The following is a 20,980-nucleotide window of genomic DNA, read 5'->3' on the forward strand; positions in this document are numbered from 1 at the left end:
ATGATTGAGAACGATAAGATTTCTATCAATTTGTATCGTTTTCTATAAGTTTATATCATTTTCTATCGTTGACCTCGCGAGCATCACGATTGATCGGATCACGGATATGAATCCTATCGTGTTTTATCGGACAATGCTTCTTTTTGCTAAATTCGTTCTTTTCGTGCAAAAATACGTCGAATGAGCCTAGTTTTATCGAGATTGGACGTAAGGGAACTAAACTTATAATATTTAGCACTGAGGTAAATCTCTTTAAAGGAATGAAATATTGCCACTCTTTTTCAAGAAGTGAAACATTTTCACTCTTTTTCAAAACTGACTGTATTTTACACTCTTTTAGAGTGAGATTTCATTTCAAGAAGTTTGGGAGTAGATACTATCAGTCGTCACTAAATTAGTCATATAGTCCCGTATTGTAGTTAGCCTACTAGCCCCATCCGTTCATTTTTTAAAACTATTAACAGTATACGATAACAAAGACAGATAAACAAAAAAATCTGTTGGACTTTATTAAGTAAGAACTACGCTTACTATCTAAATGGAAATAAAATATCTCAGATAATTATATACGATTGTAAAACAAAAACTTTAAGAATAAAAATGTTTACTTAGGTGTACGATTTTTTAAAATTGTAGCGTAACTTCTATTATAGATGTATTAGTAACGAGATGTTACAGCAGATTGAGCGGTCGCTGCTGCGTGCTCAGACGGGTTTACGCGTGTCTCGATTTGTTTATAACGTAGCCTCGATTATTCTACTTACCCCTACAGTTTACTGACCCCGGTCTCCCCTATAAATGTTCTCTAACGAGACGGTGTCATTTTTTTATAGTAATAAATAAATAAAAACATTCATCTCTGTCAATCTAGATTTTCTGATGATAAATATTTAGAAACATGATTGTTTTTTTATTTAAAGAATTCATATTTTTTTCTTTCTTTTTTTTTTAAACTTTAAAGTAGTTTTATACTTTTCATAACATAATCTACCGAGTGATTTGCTCACTTACAGCTTAGTTTTTTATGTGCTTAACCGTATCGAAATATCGAACATCTAACAAGGGAACCGTCGGAACCGTCCCTCACCGATTTTTATGGGCTTTGGATATGTTGTAGAGTATAAAAAAATATTAGACTCATATTTTTTTTTATCAGCGTATCTCAAGGTTTAGAGGGTGAAACATCCCCTCGAAAAAAATGGATTTTATCGTTTTTAACAAATATATTCGAAACTATGCGATATATTAAAAAATGTTTAATACAAAAGTTTATGGTATTTTGTGCTCTATATAATGGTGTATTCACCTTTTTTTAAATATCAAATTTTTTAACTTTCTCCTACCCCCACTCATTAATTTTCACCTCCTAAACCTTAAAATACGCTGATAAAAATAATATGGGTCTAATATTTTTTTATATATGTATATACTCTGCAATATATCTAAAGCCCATCAAAATCGGTGAAGGACGGTTCCGACGATTCCTTTGTAAAAGACATCCTTTTAAGTACATTCTCGATATTATCTTCGAAAAATGAAATGTGATGATTTTTGTTAAAAGCTAGGTAGTTCATCGAAGTTTTTTTCCCTATACCCAAAGATTAAAAAATCATCGATGAAATAAGAAAGGAAGAAAAAGAGAGACGCTCGTATGATCCAGAAGCTTCTCAGTAATCATTAAATCCCCGAAGAACATTCTCAACAAGGCTGAGGTCTGCCATCGGCACAGTCTGACGTTTCATTGGCGTACCTGTGGTATTTCATTGAAAAATGCTGGGTTCTCTCTCGGTGAGCTTGGAACGAATGCCGGGATTAAGATAGATAAAGGAAATCTTAGGATCTTCGTGATTTTTTGCGCGCCAACTGAAAGGAAGATCTGCGGTGTGTCGATCAGTAAAGAAAAAAAAATCTTAGAAAATGTGCGAAATGAGATCGACAGATCGATATGAAAAGAAAAGGTGAAAACGGAAAAAGAAAAAGAGGATGGAAATAAAAAGATGAAAAAGGAGAAATGGTGAAGAAGTTGAAGGGATATTTGTGGATAGGAAGGAGAAAAGGACTTGAAATTCGCGGTAAAGAATCGAAGGAGGAAGTGGGTAGACGAAGGGACACAGTGGTACTCAAGACAACGAAAAGGAAGGTTGGAGGGAAGTGAAGAAGCTGTAAGTCGGTAGGCGGGGGGCGGTGATCGAGTGGGACGAATTGACAAATTCCACGGCTATCCTGGAACACGGCCAGGATCGCGATTTCTATCGATGGGCATCCCGACGACAAGCAGAAAAGGAAGGACGCGGGCCGGAAGGACGTTACGCCGATGGATGCTCAGGACGATTCGTATGATCGATAGCTGCGAATAATGCTTGGTAAAACTTGGCAGCGAAAAATATTCATCGGTATTACTCCTATGATATCTTTGACGTTACCTCGATGACTGAAATACTTGGCAATTTTCTCATAATTACATATATCTCAACAAATTCATATAAATTGTTAGAATTTCGAGAGCCCATATATATTTTTTATATCTTATTAACTTATTTACATATATCTCATCGGATGAAAATAACAAACAATCTAATAGCTTAATTTTTTTAAGACCAATAAATTAACTCAGATTTATTCTACATATATTATTATAGATACTAAATTTTTTTGTCAATTTAGATCAATGGATATAAGCAGATAAAAAATTGCAAGCAAACTAACAAGTTTATTAATATTTTTAATAAAATAAAATATCAATTATTTTGGTAAAATTTTCCGAATGTTTCAAATTAAAGTCGAGATGATTTGAAAATAAAAGGCTATGCAAATTCGACAAATTCATTGACTTTTATATTCAGATAGTCATTGAAACAAACGTTCGGCCAAGATTTACGTGTGCTTACATCTGTTTGATTTGCTATACATTGTACAGATTAAATAGACCTATTTTTTTAATAATAAATAGTCAAAGAATGTTATCTCTATTAATCTAGAATCTAAACTAATATCAGGGCTAAAAACACAAAACCATTTACTTATATAAAAACAAATTATTTATCAGTATCTCTTCTAATGAGCTAATTAATAACATCGCATTCCATCCCAGCAAACACAAAGTTACATATAACGCATCTGTTAGTATAATTATCACTTAACAATTTAACTGTAATATGACACGTGTTATATTATAATTATATTATTGAATGAGAAATTATAACTAACAAATATGTTACATATAAGTATTTGTTGAAATTGTTATAAAAACAGCAGTGATATGGGAAAATACAATCCCATTACTATGATAATGGGAAAATACGTACATTATAGAACCGAGAAAAAAAGTTTTTGTTTGGCGAAAGGCTAAATATCACTTCTGCAGACACGAGATCATTTACTTATAAATAGATTATTTCTAAATATGTTATCTTTTTTAATGAGCCAATCAATAACATTGCAGCAACCCATTGTTATTAAAACAACTATGACGTGAATAATGAGAAAATACGTAAATATTATGGAACTGAGAAAAAATTAAAAGTTTTTGTTTTGTGGAAAAGCTGAAAGCTTGTAAAAATATTTTATCCGATTAAAGCGAAAACTTTTTTAATTGGAAAACGAAGCTCGGTAGGGCGTTGGAATAATATCGACATGATAGAGAAGAAATAGTAGCGTTCTCGAAACATTACCGTCAAAATAAAGAAGTAATTTATCATTGCGATATCGTTAAATTAGGTTCTATCATGAATCAAACTCAATAAACGGAAAGAAAATACTTTTAACAAGAAGGATACTTCTAATAAAATATTTATTTTTAATTTCGGGATTGTGTCATATACTGAAACATATTATGGCGAAAAGGGGAACATGATTGTAAATATGATTAATGAAATATATGAGTTTTATCGCTGTAATTAATAATCTGTTATTTATTACCTAAATAGATATAAAAAATTTTGATGATTTTAACATTTTCGTTCGTATAAGAAATTTGATCAACACATGAAACCTGACCAATGTAAGAACGACGCGTTGCACAACAGTACTATTTGTTCGGATCATCACAATAACAATTAGAAATAACTGCCACGAATCCACAACTATCTAGAGTGTTAACCAAACACCCCCTATCCCCTGTTACTCAGTATAAGTACATCTATCAATATTGATTTGTATTTACACAAAAAGAATTTGTATTTACTTATTCATATTTGAATCACTCAAATAACTTATACATACACTATCGTTTATAAATTCGGGAACGCTTGCGATTTTCTTGCATCTCATGAAATGTTCAAGGTGAAAAAAATTATAGAAAAATTTTTAAAGACTTTAAAAAAGACAAATAGAGCTATAAATTTATTTTTTAGTTTTTTAAAGAATTGAAATAATAATTTTTTGCAATGGTATCAAGTTTCTTACGTAAAAATTCATTTTTACAAAATACTTTTAACTTCAAAATTAAAGATCTAGTTTACAGAAAAAAGAGAAAAGAGAAAAAAATTTCTTTTTTTTAATTTTCTTAATTCGTATTTTTTCAAAATTTTTTATAAACTTTTTTTGACATAATTTTTCATGAAATGCGACAAAATAGCAAATATTTTCGAATTTATAAACAACAGTGTATATTCTTTTTTAGTTGATTGAAATTTTAAAAAATTATAAATCTTAAATAAATTATTTAACTGAAAATATAATTATATTATCAAAATAAATTACTAATTTTTCAGAAAGCCTAGACAAAATATGAAGAATGTCAATATAGAAGTATTTTACGCGTATTTTAATTTTATTTTGATCACAGATATAGATATCTATATATTCGTATGTAAATACATGAACATAGAATATCGAAGCGCAGAGCGTTGTAAGAGCCATTAATAAGAGCCGCCTAATTTCTCGAAAGCCCGGAGGCCTCAACCATTATCTGGGAAACGTAACTCGGTCGAAGAGCGATTAAACAGAGGCCACGAAAATACGTCAACCCGCAGCGGCTTGCATCTGACGGAAAACCTATAGACGGAACACAACCATTAATGAAATGACAAATGTGTTCTTGTCGACGCGCGCGCACGCTCGTCGCACGGGCTTTCTGCGAAAGTCGAATATTTAACACCACGATTTTCGAGCCATTTGACTCGAGAAGCATTCAATGATTTTACTATAGCTAATGTCTTTATTGTGGCGTCAACATGACGACTAGCCACTGAAAGCTGAAACGGAAAACCAATTAAACTTAGAAGCACAAACTTTTCAGTAGTAAAAGCAAACGCTCTTTATTCTTCAAAATTAAAATCGCAAATGTCATGTAATACAAAGATTATTTAATCTATGCAAGTAATATTGAAATCTTGCTACTTAAAGTTTATGAAAAATTATTTTGTTATATTCTCATAAATTTATTAATTTTTTTTACATCAATTTCTCTGTACGTGCCTAGGTACAGAGATACAAGACTTATTGACCAAGCAACCAAAAATCATGGAAGTATAAATTTAATTGGTTTTTCTTCTTGGCTTTTCAATTATTATGTCTGTCGCTGCGGATTACTTCTTCGTTTAACCTCGTTTGATAAATTGAACAATAAGATGAAAGATGTAATAACCCCGATGTAATTTCAGGTGAACTGCCAGCCGCTGTGCACGACGGGAACGGAGTTTCAAGAGCATTCCTTAATCTTTGGTTGGTTCACCTGACGATGAGCTATGTCTTCACCAGATGACAGTATTAAGGTAAGCACAGACTGTAATAAAATACAGAAAGTTATCAAATTTCCGCAGCATACTTTTTCTTGAAAAAAATAAACTGTATATTATGTCAAAAAAATAACAAATTGTATATTATGTCATCGGATAATGAAGTAACAATTTTGTATAATATATATGATTATATATATTGAAGAAGTAATTTACGGTATCTACAACGAGTGTCAAAAATCTTGAGCTTAACAGATTTTTTTATCACTTTGAATACAATCATTTACTTTGACTTTGATAAAATTCAAATTTCATAGTCCATTAAACTTACATAAGACGCAGTTGCAATCTGCGTCTATACATAAGATTTGACTTACATTGATTTAAATTTGTTGATATTAGATTTATGATCCATTTGTAAGCATCTGACATATTTTTAAATATTTATTATTCATGAAAGAATTCGGTATTATTTTCTGTTTTTACATTTAAACATTAATCATGGAAAGGTAAAATCCAAGTATCAGTAAAAGAATGAAAAATGTGGATAGTTAACTTTCCCATTTAAAATTATCAGTTATAGTGAGAGTGTGAACAATCTCATAAGCTTTAGATACTAAAAATGACTCTACAGATTGTTAAATAATCGTTCCTGATAATCCACTGCGGCGAGATTGGCATCGAAATTCGTTTGAAAGTAACACATAGCACATAACGGTGTGTTGAAAATTGCCGTGATTAGCTCTTGTTATAAAATTACGATGCCACATTTATTACGTCGTTATGAAGTTCCTCCATTGAACATTTTCATAATTATTAATGCTTTAATATCAAATCAAAAAATGCCTTAGGTAATTATCGATAATAACGTTTTCCTTGAAAATCTTCGTTAGACGTTTACAATTTCTTTTAATCTAATCGAATTTATCACCCTTGTCTCATGGCTACTTCTTTCTCATGCTGGACATATTCTTTGCGTTTCACGATACAAATTGCTTTATTTTTCCTCACACTCCTGATTTTTTTGGTGTAGCCGCCTAATCCGAGTTTCAGATGAGTTCTCAAGAAGCTCATCGACTTATAAGAGAAGCTCGTACCAAGCGAGTTTCTGGGTTAACGCGAAATATACATCCTTCTGCAAGAAGAAAAGAAAAGCAGAAGGATCACCGTGGCTTCCTAGCGATATCGAAACCCTTATACTATATTGAACTAACCGAACGTTATTTTGAATAACTTGGGAAACAGATTCTACTTCAAAAAGATTTAGTTGAAAGATGAAAGAGATTTTTTTTTCTTGAAAATTTTGAAGTTTGTATAAAAAATTAAATATATATGTATTACTTTAAGATAATTTTTATTATACAAAAAATGGTATTTAATTATAACATTGTTCTGGTTATATTGTATACTTAATTTTATATAAAATGAAATTAAACAGAAAAAATAATTTAACAAATGAATTTACTTGCTTTCTTATGCTACAGATAGTGTGTCTATCTGTATCGAGCATATTTGTATAGCATATATAACATACTAATGTACAATTGCATTTTGTTTATTATTTGATGGGTTCTTCAATTCTTCTAAAGTTTTTCGATTCATTATATAATAAAATCTTGCCAATTGAAGATCAACGATATTAATAAATATAATGTTCTTTATATCAATTTTATTTTGAGCACGAATATGTCTGATTACTTATTATTAATGAAATTACGTGATGGGATTGCCAGTAGTTATTAGAAATTTGAGTTAAGTAATCGAATATTTTATTAGTTTTTTTCTTACATTTCATATGTCTGATTACACAAAATGCTAATTTAATTAAGAGCATGACTAACTAAAATATATGAAAATCCGATAATGTTTTTGGAAAGTATTGTTAAAATGGTCAATGTAGCATTCTACTAATTTAAATAATCATATTTCAACTTTCGAGATAAATTCTCAAGTAAAATGTTTTACAAAATCTCATCTAAAAAAATATATGTTTTGCTTCATATAATTACAACAGTTGAAAACATGTAAGCTGTTTTATTTCGAAAGTTATGTAAATCCGATTAGGAAAGTTGTTTTGAAATACGTCATAACTTTGTATTTCTGTGTAATTGCGAAATGTTTTAAAAGCAGACTTTAACCAAGATGTTAAAACAAACAGGTCAGATATAATGACCCACTTGAATAAAATTTGCACGCACGAATTTACATTTTAATGAGTAATTCTAATTTTTATCTATTTTGTCACATATAAGAACTCTAGATTATACTAATGTAAAAATTCAAATTTAAGCTAATATTTATTATTGATGATTCTGCCCCATGTCAAACAATTTCCAAATTAAATACCACATTGAAGTATACACTTGTCATATTATTCGTAAGGTACATGTCTCGCAATTATTTCCATTTCCATTTTATTTCAATATAATTATATAATAAATAACAAACAAGTTTAATTTATTGTGTCAAGAAATTAAATGTATCAATTCTCTAATCTACTTCAATTTTAATATTATGAATTCAAATGAGATTGGTATTTGTAATTTATGTTACAGTTTATTGAAATATTTATAATATAATAAAACTTTGTTCTATTTATTTACAAAATTAAATTTTGAAAAATTTAATAAATGCTGATCTCTACATATATTATACAAATATTTTTTTGTTTGTGAATTTATTACGTTGTTTATTTATTCTTTAATATTTCTCATTAAATAAATTTTATTAACCTTTATATTTTTTGTTAATTCATTTTAAATAATCAATATTTAAACATGCTAGTCTATTTTATTATAATTTAGAACTTTCTAAATATTTTAAGAGTATGTTATTGAAAGTAATTGTGTAATTAATAAAGTCATTTGTTTTTTTTTAATTATTATATTTCGATTACTTGTCTCTTCTGCATACCAAAAGTAGAGATAGGGAAAATTATTTGTTAATTATCATTATTTTTTCCACATTAAAAATATAATGAAATTTAATTTAATTTAATGTACATAACTATAATAGATCCGACTTTTTTATATCAAAATTGATACATAAAGAAATATGAGGATACTTTTAGACATAATAATATCATATTCTTTATCAACTATTTTAACAAACAATTTATTTAAAGATAAACCACTATATTTTGAATTGAAAACTTTGCTGATTAAAGGATTGATCAATCTATAAATATATGTACTTGTATTATTATACATATTATTGTATATATTATAAACTAAGCATGTGAATTCTCTTAAGAACTTTCTATTTAAATAAAGTAGCTCGAAAGTAGGTCTTGATTCTTTTTAACCCTTTGGGATCAGAATTTTCTAATAATGTAACTTATAAAAGATATTATTTTCTAAGGGTTTTCGAGTTAACGGTTATCTGAATTTGATTCTGGCTTCAGAATTCTAAAATTCAAATTTCAAAGAAATAATCTGATTATTGTGAAACTCGGTTTTAGGAGATTCTTGGTATCGCTGGGTTTGAATGTAGCCTGAAAATATCAAATTTCAAAAGAGTAGTAACCTCTATGAAGAAAGATAGTGTCACAGTGTTCATAATCAGAATTGGAAACTCAATTCTCAAGTCAATACTCACTGTTTGCATAGCACTGATGAGATACAAATAAAGCGAAACTGGAAACTTGATGTTATACTTCGCAATTAAAGATTCTCTAAAACACGTAGTTTTATATAATAATCAAATCATTTTTTAAATTCTGCTCGCTATAAATCTATCATTTTTGTTTTTTATCTGAGATTTGAATAAAGCGTTATTAAGTTATCTCATAAGCCAAGTTTCATACAAGTGAGGAGTTTACAAAATAAAAGAGGGGTCACTTCAAATGGGATTGCTAGTTTACGAAAAGTTAACAAAAGACCGACTAATTTTAAACAAATTGAAACTAAGATTTATGTTTACTTTTGATTTTACATCTGAAGCTATATGCAACAACCAACCAATTGCTGTAGGACAACTTTATCGTATGTACAGTTCCCTTTATTGCAACATTCGCGCAAAATCCTGCAAACTATTTGTTATAAACTATTATTGCTCATATTCACTACACGCGACACCGACATACCGCGCGCATTACCGGACCTCCAGCTGTTATCATAGGTCGAATGGAGCTTGCGGCATTGCGTACCACGATAATTGCAAGTATTCGCGTGTTCGCCATCGAAGCGGCGCGGGCGGGATCGCGCGACCGCGTTATAAAGTAACGTTCGCGCCAGATCATCCATATCGCGGTTCCCGAATGTGTAACGTGAATTAACCGATATTCATAATTCAAGCTTTTATCGTCACCGCGTCGAATCCCCTATTGTGAAGATATAATTTCGCGATGAGCTGCGGGAGGAAACGGCGGTGAGGTAACAGGGGTTGGTTGACGCAAAAGGGGGGTAGAGGGTGGTTGAATGCTGCGGCATTGCCGTGTGACGGCTTCCGCGGAAACTATAGCTTATATGGTATAGTTTCCATCGCGGTATCTCACCTCTGCGCTTTCATTATCAGCCGCCATAGATCACGGCGTGAGCTCCCGTGACGTCACATCCGTCCATCCCTCATCGCAAAACATCGTTGTTGTACCCGGGACAACACAGAACGAGAGAGGAGTATTCCTCCTCCCCTTTCAGCCTCCCCCTGCTCGCAACCTCAACCCCTCTCATCTCGGGTTCCGACCGCTAGGTAACCCACGAAGCGCTCTTCTCTCTGTCACTCTTGGTACGGTTTCGATCGCTCGAGCACCGACAAACCGCCGAATTAAATCCGGTGACATCCTTCACTATCACGAAGTGTGTCTGACGTCGTGTGTAATTCACCGTGTGTGCATATGACGAGAGACGTGATGCCGCACGTGGCTTTCCCGTCGCACCGAGTTACGCACGCGATCTGCAAACCGAGGTTAATACCATCGTCGAGATGGAGTCGTCGTGGAATTGTTGTCACGTATGCACGTTCTCCATATTCTCATCGGAGAACGCGCGGAGAATTCGATGTCGACAGGGAATTTTTCCAGAAGCTCTATAATATAAAGTTCTACAGTTTCATTCAATGTGATCGGTACTACGCGATGCGATTGCTGTGATTTTATTTAAGCTAGATAATCACACACAGTTTCTTGAAATCAATACATGAGGATGTAAGTAATGAGGATATAATTAATATTTCTATTATGTGTGATTTATGTATACAAAAACGGAAAAACAACTTATGAAATAATTCCTTTTTTTCTTATAGGAACACATAACTCCCTCAAATTATAATATGTAATAATGCTTAAAATAAATACATATCAAAATAATATTAATAGTAAAAAATTTGGATTTTTAATGAAACCATTTTAATGAATAATTGATGGATAATAATTGTTTCGTTAACGTAACATCAATAAATATATATATATATATAAGGTGTACACATATATAATATAATCCCATCACTACCGCATTTCCTCTCAAAGACGTATTCTTGAGATAATTTATAGACGAAAATTCTGATACAAAAATCTCGAAGTTGTAATAGTTTTTAAATTAATAATGATTAAAGTTGTAATTATACAATAAATTATAATTATATAATAATTATTTAATGAGTAATATCATTATTTATTAATTTTTTATAATTAAAAATGTATTAGGCATATTTTGAATAGAAGTTACGTTATTATTTCATGTGAAATATCATCATCCAAGCACTGAATTGAGGCATAAAATCGCAAGGCAGGTGTCCGCTATTATCCGATGACATGGGATCTGTACATGACGTCCCGCAATTTGAAAATGACGTTATGCCATGCCATTCGTTGGGTATGTCATGCACACACGTAACATAAACATACATATGGCCTCACTTATATTTAATTAAAAAAATATACGTATTGAATATTTTCATCGAACGAACGTGATACATTGGCAGTCTCATTTTTCAAATATATCTGCATCCCTGTTTTTTCTGCAACCAGGAAATTGGTATTTATTTATTTACACGATTCTTTATTAGCCCATGCTTATCATTTCCTGTTGGAATTTATTGAAAATTCCCTCTTTTATTACAAAAAAATGTTATATTATTAGAAAATGTAAATTTCGCATTGCTAATTAAAACATTATGAAATAATATCAAATTTGATAAATATATATGTATTACGTAAATGTATATTTCGAGTTTTGTTTTATTTAATAGTTCAGTAAATGGATATAATAGAATTATCTCTGCTCAGAACAATTTTTTATTTGTAATTTATTATCAGTATATTGCATGTATGAAATATTTATGAAATTTATGTAAATACATATTCAAAATTTATTCAACATTAAATAAAAATAATAAATGATGAGTAAACATGTTGGAAACTTTCTACATCATATTTCTTATATATGACCGACGAAGATCTTCATCGTTACTATGATGGCAAGAACAATATGCGAAAAAGGAGAGATCTCGAGGGTATATAAACAGCTTAAGAACTGTGATTCATCGGTATAATCCAATTACGCAACGCCTTGCCTTATCTTAAGAGATGCAGGCTGGTTCTCAAGCAAATTTCATAAATTTTAATCGTCCGTCTCCGCCGAATCTCGCGGGTGCTATTTTCCTGAAAAATAAGAGATTGTTTAAGTCTTATCGGTAATTACTTTAATGGAATCTGCACATATGTATATCGAGAAAATTTGGAATCTTTTTATTTCTTAATTTTTTATAATTATGATGACTTAATTCGAAATATAAAAAAGTTGACACAAATTGACAAAGAGAATCTTTAGTTTTTTTAAATCACATACTTTTAAATGATTTTTTAAATATGATATCTATTAGTTACTTTTATTGATTATTTAAACTATGTTTAGACACACAAAAAATAATAGAAGAATATATTGCACATTGAAATTAATATCTTTATAATCAATTAATTAATTTTGTATGTGAAAAAAGATAAGAGGCTATAGATTTGAGAAACCATTTGAAACACATTTAAGAGCGCTAGATACCCATCTTTTATACAAAGAAATTTCAAAATTACAAATATTTAAATATATTTCAAATTCTAACATAAATGTACACATGTGACTATATTGAATATAAAACGTTTAATAAAAAAAGAAATGTTATTTATATTATTGTTATATAGTCGGTTTTTTATATTTTTGCTATAAAAGCGCAGTATAAAACTGTCAATTAGTACGAAACAAGTGCCAATTACCTTCCAAACTGTACAAAGCGGATTTAGCATTAAATCCTTCGATGTGTCTATTCTGACTTATGTTTAAGCTATCAGCTGGATAACTTTGTCGGTTAAAATGTCCGGTTCCAGTATATGTATGTTGCAAATTACGAAAAAAATGTTTAGGGGTAATTCCTGTCGAAACTATACAATTAGCGACGACGTAACTTTTATCCCCTTGTTAAACAACGTAGTAGAGATGAAAATCTCCAATTAAAAAAATTATACTAAATTTTTTGTATGAAATAAATAAATAATGGTAAATTCGTGTGAGATTCAGAAATAATTGGAATACATCCGGTACAGAAAAATTATTTAGAAAAATCTATTACGAATTTAATTTATTTAATAATCTATTTGCATTACATGTCGTAAGTCATAGCATATAAAATATATAATTATTTAAGAAATGTATAAAAGGCGCAAGTAAGAAAGATTATTAATTTGAGTCAAATAGGCAAATTTGTTAAACGAAAATTGGAGCACTTTATAGAACGCATTGAACTAAAAATCAGAGTCATATCGCTGTATTTGATAATTGAATATACATTTTCTGTTTTATGCAATAATAAATTATTTTCTTTTAATACTGATCCGATAATTCAATGCCGACAATTTTCTGATCATTGGAAAGAGGACTTTAATGCGGATAACACAAATTATAATTTACGTTTGATTGACGTTTTATTTCCTATCCTTCAGCGTCAATTCATGCGATTAACGAACCCATCATCCTATGAAGTATCAATAAAACACAATGCTTTAGTGGTAAATTTGACTCGAATTGCATTTCGCTTCGCATGCTTGTAATCATCAACAAGCGAATTTATTGAACTTCCTACTTCGCATTTCCATCTTGTTGACGTAATTTATAACGTTAGTTAGAGTTCGGTGTTAATCAACTGCCTTTGAGGTATCTGTTGATCTAAACGGTTCAAGTATTTATTCGATCAACCAAATGGAAATTCCCTTTGTACTTCGCCTTTTACTGCATACAACAGACTTACTGCATTCCTAAATACCCGAGTGTTTCCAAACTGCAAAGTGGCCACAAAATTGTATTCAAAATGTCAAATTATATCTAATTAGAGTTATTGCTATTAGTCGCCACTGTTAGTACTCAATATATCATTAATTTAACTTAAAAAATGAATAAAAATAATATAAAAAATAATTTAATTAATGGACTCCTTATATTTAATATAACATTTTTTAATGTAATATCGTTTTGATGTAGTAAATTTTAATACTCTACATTTGCGCAAATATTTCCAGCGACGACTTCTATCGCCTCATTATTACTAAATGTTATATTAAAAAAAATGAATTAAATTTGACTCAAATTTAGTTTTTTATTTATTAAGTGCCGACGTTAATATGGACGTCGTTTATTTTTAAAATAACCACAGAAATGGATTGATTTACATTTTGATACATAAAGTGAAAGTTAAAAATAATAAAATATTATTTAACTGATATAGGATTTACCGTTGCTTCTTTGATATCTAAAAAAGGAACGCTAATGAAAAAGATTGAGATAATATGAATTGTTAAATGAATAAATTCTACGATCGCCAATGCAGCGTATTGTACTTTGTGCAATAAGATTTAAATTGCATTCGCGCATGGCTATACCATTATCGCATGATATATTTTCCACACTCGAATTCCATGATGATTCCGTAATATAGCAAATAGCTACGGGTTCGCCTGTAATTTTCAATGATTTATTGTTCTGAATCGTGTCCTTTCAGCGGCATTCACACCTCTTGAATTTATAAAGACTGCTATTTATCTCCTGGCACATCGTTTGTCAATAATAATTGTCTAATTGTTGGTTACGGTTTATCGATTATCGAAGTGATTAACCGATTTACTGATGCAAGGGGCGAGAGAAAGGGCGGCTAGGAGATTATTTGTCAGGAGGTTTCGGCTCCAAATTAACCGGCGCTCGCGGATAAACGAATTCATCCGTTTAACGAACAAACACGGCAGCTTTCCGTATACATTCAAACGCGCAAATTCTTTTCGCCACGCTTGGCCGCAGTCCAAATAACCCAAGCGCCACGAACGGAGAATCAATAAAGCTATAAAGTGTTCATTGGATTCATTAAGAGCATACGTACACATAAAAGAGAGCATGATTTGAGAAAAAAGGAATACGAGGTGCTTTATAGTGATGAAAGTATAATAGATATAGGACAATAAAGAATGTGAAAGAGATAAAATTAAACTTTAATTTTTATTTTTTATTGCATCTCGTAATGAACAGAATATATAGGAACAGGTTGCAAATCGTTCAATTATTTTTTAATAGTTAATAATTACATTAAATATCGAAGAATATTTTCATTATTTCCATTATTATGTATTTTCTGATTTGGTACGATTACTTTTAAAAACAAAAAAAGGAGCTGATGGGACTATTATTTATATTACTCTACAAATACGCGAATATTTAGAAATGATATTGTCACACAACAGAATTGAATATCGGATAGAAAAGAGTTTTAATATTTATCTAATTTATCTTTTAGTTTAAAATTTTGAGTGCATGAGTCAGTAATATTAATACCTTTACAAATATTTTTCTTTGAAAATTGAGAGAAAATGGTCTTGATTGCGATTGAAACGTAGAATTGTCAGTTATATTTAACGAAAGTCCGTTGACATATCGTTCTATTGTTTCCCTTGATGGAAAGAGGAATCTGAAACTCAAAAGGGAATCAAAAAAGAAAAAAAAATGCACAGATACTGAATACGCTTATCGCGCTCGCGCTGACAAATCCTTTGCGACATTCGTTTGAACTATCTGTCAATCGAAAGTAAGATAAAAAATGTCGAGCGCTTCGCAAATGCGTACCCGCTTAAAAAACAAAAAACTCGACTCTTATGTATATATGTATGTACGTACGTTGTTTGTGTTGTTAGATAAGGGAAAATAACTGTGAATTGTTACAAAGAATTGTTTTCGACATTTGCTTAGGTATGTCGGGCGGGTTTTAATTACATTAATTGCATCGCTGATGCTTCATAATGTTATTAAAATTAAAAATTAATTGTGATTTTAATGTATATTATCATATTAATATATTATACAATATACAGTGTAGCATACTTCATAAACATTGAATTATTATAGTTATATTTGGAATATTTTATTAAGAATACCTTTTTCTACATCTTTAAAAATTTTTTTTAATTATATCTTTATTGTACATTAAAAATAACAGGTTTAAAAAAATTTCAAAGAAAAGACAGTGATTGATTTTATAAACAAGTTACAAAGTGTGATATTATAATTACAAAAACTATATTAAATATTTACATCTAATAGTTTAACATAAGAGTATTATTACTTTGAGATGTACAATAATAAAAAAAATCAGATATAAATAAAATATATGAGCCAAGCTAGTCATTATGCGCTTTTTTATAAGTTTACAGTAACATATATATAATATATATATTTTGAATTTTAATTAGGTTATCTTAAGTGTACATACATAAAGTCATAAAACAAAAATTTAAATTAATTTACATGATAAAAATAATATTATGAAAACTTTTCTTGTCATCGAGAGAATTTGAGTATTCTCTAAAATTTTAACAGTCGATATAATTTTTTATTATATGTATTTGCATCGTACTTTTACACGATATCAACACGATAAAAACATGATTAACATACACACATACATATATATTTCACGATGTAACCATCTGTAACCACTTTTTATATTTGTTTATCGTCTCGTTTAACCATGAAACGGCAGCAATTTTGCAGACGTAGAATATGGAACGCGTCTGGCTGGTACTATATATTCTATCTATATGTACATGCAATATAATGTATATTTTGCTACGTACAAACATTGCAGATCTCTTCAAATCTCTCTGCTTCTATTGATACATGCTTTGAGAAATTTCAAATAACTTTTATATTGTAGAAATTTAACGAAATAAGTTAATTTCTTATTTGTCGATCAATTTTTTCACTATTTTAATGTGATCAGGCCCAGTTACATATTTTTTCAAAATAATATAATTCAGAAAATTAAGTAAAAAACAATAATTAATCATGTACTTTGAGTCATATATTTTGAAAACATAATTTCTTAAAAATTTTATTTGATATAATTTAACTCAATATAATCACACTTTTGTAATGTTACACATATTTATCATATAATTTTGTAATTACATTTATAACAATTTGTTAGAAGTTATTAAAAGGTATATGATGGCTTGTAGGGCGACCTGTGTGACATTGTCACCAATAATCTCATTCCTATTTCCGCTCACACTCACGCTGTAGTAAAACGAAATAATATCGATATTCAACAGTACTGTGAGCCGCAACGCATCGGCTTTCGCAAACCGCAGGATTTAAATATCTATTATACACTGCGGACTGCGAGCTGTTCACCCTATCTGTCGCAGCGATCGGCATTTCCGCGTGGAACCACAACTTTTTTTCCCTCCAGTTCCAGTAACACAGCTAATCGAAATTTATTTTTGTCCCATCAGTATTATTTTCTCCGACGCGGAGAGGTGATGTGTGCGTTTGTTCACGGAAATATTATTTTCACCAGCGCGGTGCGCAAAAATGGTTTCCACCTGCGTGGATATTGTAGATATATGAGCAACTTATTTTGCGAGCGATCTTCAGCGATGTGGAATAACGGTAGTGACGCATCGATGAACCACGAAGAATGGAACGCTGAAATTGCTTGTAGAGCTTATTAACCTATTCAATCTCGAACTACCATGTTAAAAAATCTCACTCTTTTTAATATAGATAATAATGTCATAATAATTAATAATATTTAAATGAACGCAAATATTAACTAAAGTTAAACATGAAATTCAAATTGAAAAATGAAGTTACATTAATTGGTACGTTTCTCCATTCTGGCAAACGTTGAAAATTATTTGGTATTTGCATGAATTGCGAAATTGTGTGTGTGTGTGTGTGTGTGTGTGTGTGTGTGTGTGTATCAATAAAAAAACATCAAAATAAAATTATTAATTAGGTATCATATTTTTTATAGATTCGATAACTCGTGTAATTAGTTTTATACTGCAGATATTTTATTTCCATATTATGTGAAATTTACGTAATTTATATATCAATATATCGTGTTATATCACTCTTTTACTTTAAAAGTAATACAACTAAAAAAATTAAGTTTTCCAGAAAAGAAGAAAAATAATTTTTCAACTTGATATAAAATTATTCATTAATCAAATAATACCAGCAAAAAAATATTTTTTAATATGATCAAATGTCATATTTGTCATTTTTCTTTCACAATTCTTAAAAAATCACTTTTTTAATGTAACGTTATTATGTTTTTTTTTAAGTTCAGTTTGTTTTTAATGATTGTAGTGTAATGTTTACCCTATCATAGATCTGTTCGTGTTACTTGTACTTTTTGCACTAAGCATCTTCGCTTTCTTTCTCTTCCGTGTCCGAATATATATTTCTCATTTTAAGTGAAAAAATTTTTGAAGATTTCAAACATATAAACAAACCTCATGTTACCTAATTCATTTATAGTAATAATTAAAAGATCATGTGTTTCTTAAGTATTACTTTTGAAGTAAAGGAGCGATGTGTATATTACATATCGCTTTATTGTGAAAAATAATTTACATAAAAAATAGATGCACAGAAGAATTAAACACACATAATAAATAAAAAAATATTATATAAATAAAACTGTATATGAATATAGATTTTATATATTGTCTTAAAGCGATCTATAAACTGATTGACATACGGATATTGATAACCTACTTATTTACAGCAGTACACTACAGACATAATCATCAGATAATTACAATATAGAATAGTGGAGATTGTGTATTTCTGCATGTATCTCTGGATGTACATTTATTAACTATGAATTGAAATTAATATATTATACAATGACAATGATAGATTACTATACCATAAATCACAAACGTTGATAATGTTGACCAATATTATGTATACATACATATTGTACGTATACAAATGTGAAGTCTTAATAACGTGAACATAATTTTGTTCGAAAGCTATATGACCCATCCATCTCTTCAAATTTTGTAATTTATTTTTACTGATAATATTTGTAAGTACAATTTTATAATACTTACAAATATAGTACTTACAAATATTATCGGTATAATTTTTATTATTTTCAAAATGAATGTAACTGTAAGGCCCTTCTCCAAAAAGAAATAATCATGAATATATATATAAGGATTAATCAAAGTTATTAATTGGAACACCAATTTACTATCAACGTTGTGCAAATTATTTTATCACGCATAAATGCAAGCGATGAATCGTGATCGGTTCAAAATCGTGCTCGACATATTCGGTAATCGTGCAAGGATTAACGCGATACGCGGCTTCCACATGGTATGTAAAATGAATAATTAATATATTCAAATGAAACGTACTTAAACTATACAGCGCTACTCATCCACTGCCACCCTCTCGCCATCCTAATACGTAATTCGCATCCACCACGTGAGCGAATATATATAGGTAACATCCTCGCACCCACATTACCATCGATCGTGTAAACAGCGGTTTTCGCGACCGAATCTCCGGCAAAGGGAACGGATAAGGGAAATAACCTTTTCTGTGAGTCAAATGCGCCGAGCCAGACTATGGTAATACGACTTTTTTTTTATCACGAAGGTTCGCCCGGAGTACACGGTTTGTACCCGGGGGGAAGCAAATGATTGCATCGCAAGATAGGCGAAGATGGAGTAAGCGGCGATATACTGTGTAAGATGGTGTTTCTCCTAAAAGTTACACCAAGCAACTCATTTAAATATTACCATATCTGTTTTTATGCATAGATTTTTTATTAAGCTTTTTAAATTTAATTTTTTTATAAAGAAAATGTCACGATATTGATTTCTTATGTCATTATGAATGACTTCTTATGTCATAAATTATTAAATTGACTTTACACAAATGAAATTTCAACAGTATAAATAGATAATAAATTTTATTATGATGTTATTTTTATATTGTTATTATTGAAACTTTTACTTAAATTTTGTTCATAAAAATAGTGTCAAAAATTTACAAATAAAAGAAAGACATGGGATTATATACTTACTTAGAATATTCCGATATTTCTTTTGATTTATGTTATTCATTTACTCAAGAAACATTAGCTTTAAATTGATTTAAAAATCTACCCGTAAAAGATGAGAGGCATAATTAAGTTTTATTATTAATATTATTTTGATTTGCTTGATTCATCTCGAAAAAGAAATAATATTTATATATTAAATACGTATGTATAATTATAAGGCAATAATCAATTAAGAATTAAGTGGACAATATAAATTATATTTATTTTTTATTGATTTGAATAATTTTACTACTTCTGGCGTGTCTCATTTAATAATAAAAACACAAATCTATCGTTTTGTTACAGATTACTCCAATAACTTCTGAATTCTCAATCCGGATGCATTCACAGTTCAGGAAAATTTTTGACGAGTGCGGACAGATGCAGCGATGCAACTCAGTGCAATGATTGTATATTCTTCATCGTATTACGCATTTCAATTGGTGATCAGCCGATGCACATAAAAAATGCATCGCGTGATTAGAACTTGTTTCTACAGTACCAACCAATAATCATACGATTTTTTGCGTTGCAATGTTAGTGATGCAAGACGCATGATCCGTGCGAGTATGTAATTTCCAAGAGCTTGAAAATTGAAAACTCGTAGTGATGATTCCGATGTTGAACAATGGATGAAAATTAAGACAGGCATTCTCAAGGATCTCGAGAAGATGGCGGATAGAAGAGTCTTTATTGAAACAAAAATTTACTAAAGTGGGCCACTAGTGTACAGATTATCAATTTACTTTCATCAAGATAAATCAAGAAAAACTATTTGCGAAGACTTCGACGTCCTTTGCTTGTCGCTGTCTGATGGTGAAGAATATTCGTGTGTTGATAAGCTAAGGCAGGTGCTGTGATGGTTAGAAGCCAATGGCAGATTGCACAATATATGATCCTCCAGAACTTTATATACGAAAAGAAAAAACTTC

At 30.0% G+C, this 20,980-nt stretch overlaps 1 protein-coding gene across 1 annotated transcript in view; it reads left to right on the forward strand.

Annotated features, from left to right (window-relative positions):
• LOC108727823 (uncharacterized) overlaps positions 1-20,763 on the forward strand; it is a 62,281-nt gene extending 41,518 nt beyond the window's left edge. Inside the window, exons 7-8 of the mRNA XM_018456086.1 lie at positions 5,604-5,714; positions 20,355-20,763. Coding sequence (XP_018311588.1) covers positions 5,604-5,704 — 101 coding nt within the window. The 3' untranslated portion in view covers positions 5,705-5,714; positions 20,355-20,763. The remainder of the gene's footprint in view (positions 1-5,603; positions 5,715-20,354) is intronic.
• Positions 20,764-20,980: the final 217 nt, after the last annotated feature.

The sequence above is a fragment of the Mycetomoellerius zeteki genome, unplaced genomic scaffold (genome assembly GCF_001594055.1).
Source record: "Mycetomoellerius zeteki isolate Tzet28-1 unplaced genomic scaffold, Tzet1.0 scaffold548, whole genome shotgun sequence".
NCBI lineage: Eukaryota > Metazoa > Arthropoda > Insecta > Hymenoptera > Formicidae > Mycetomoellerius > Mycetomoellerius zeteki.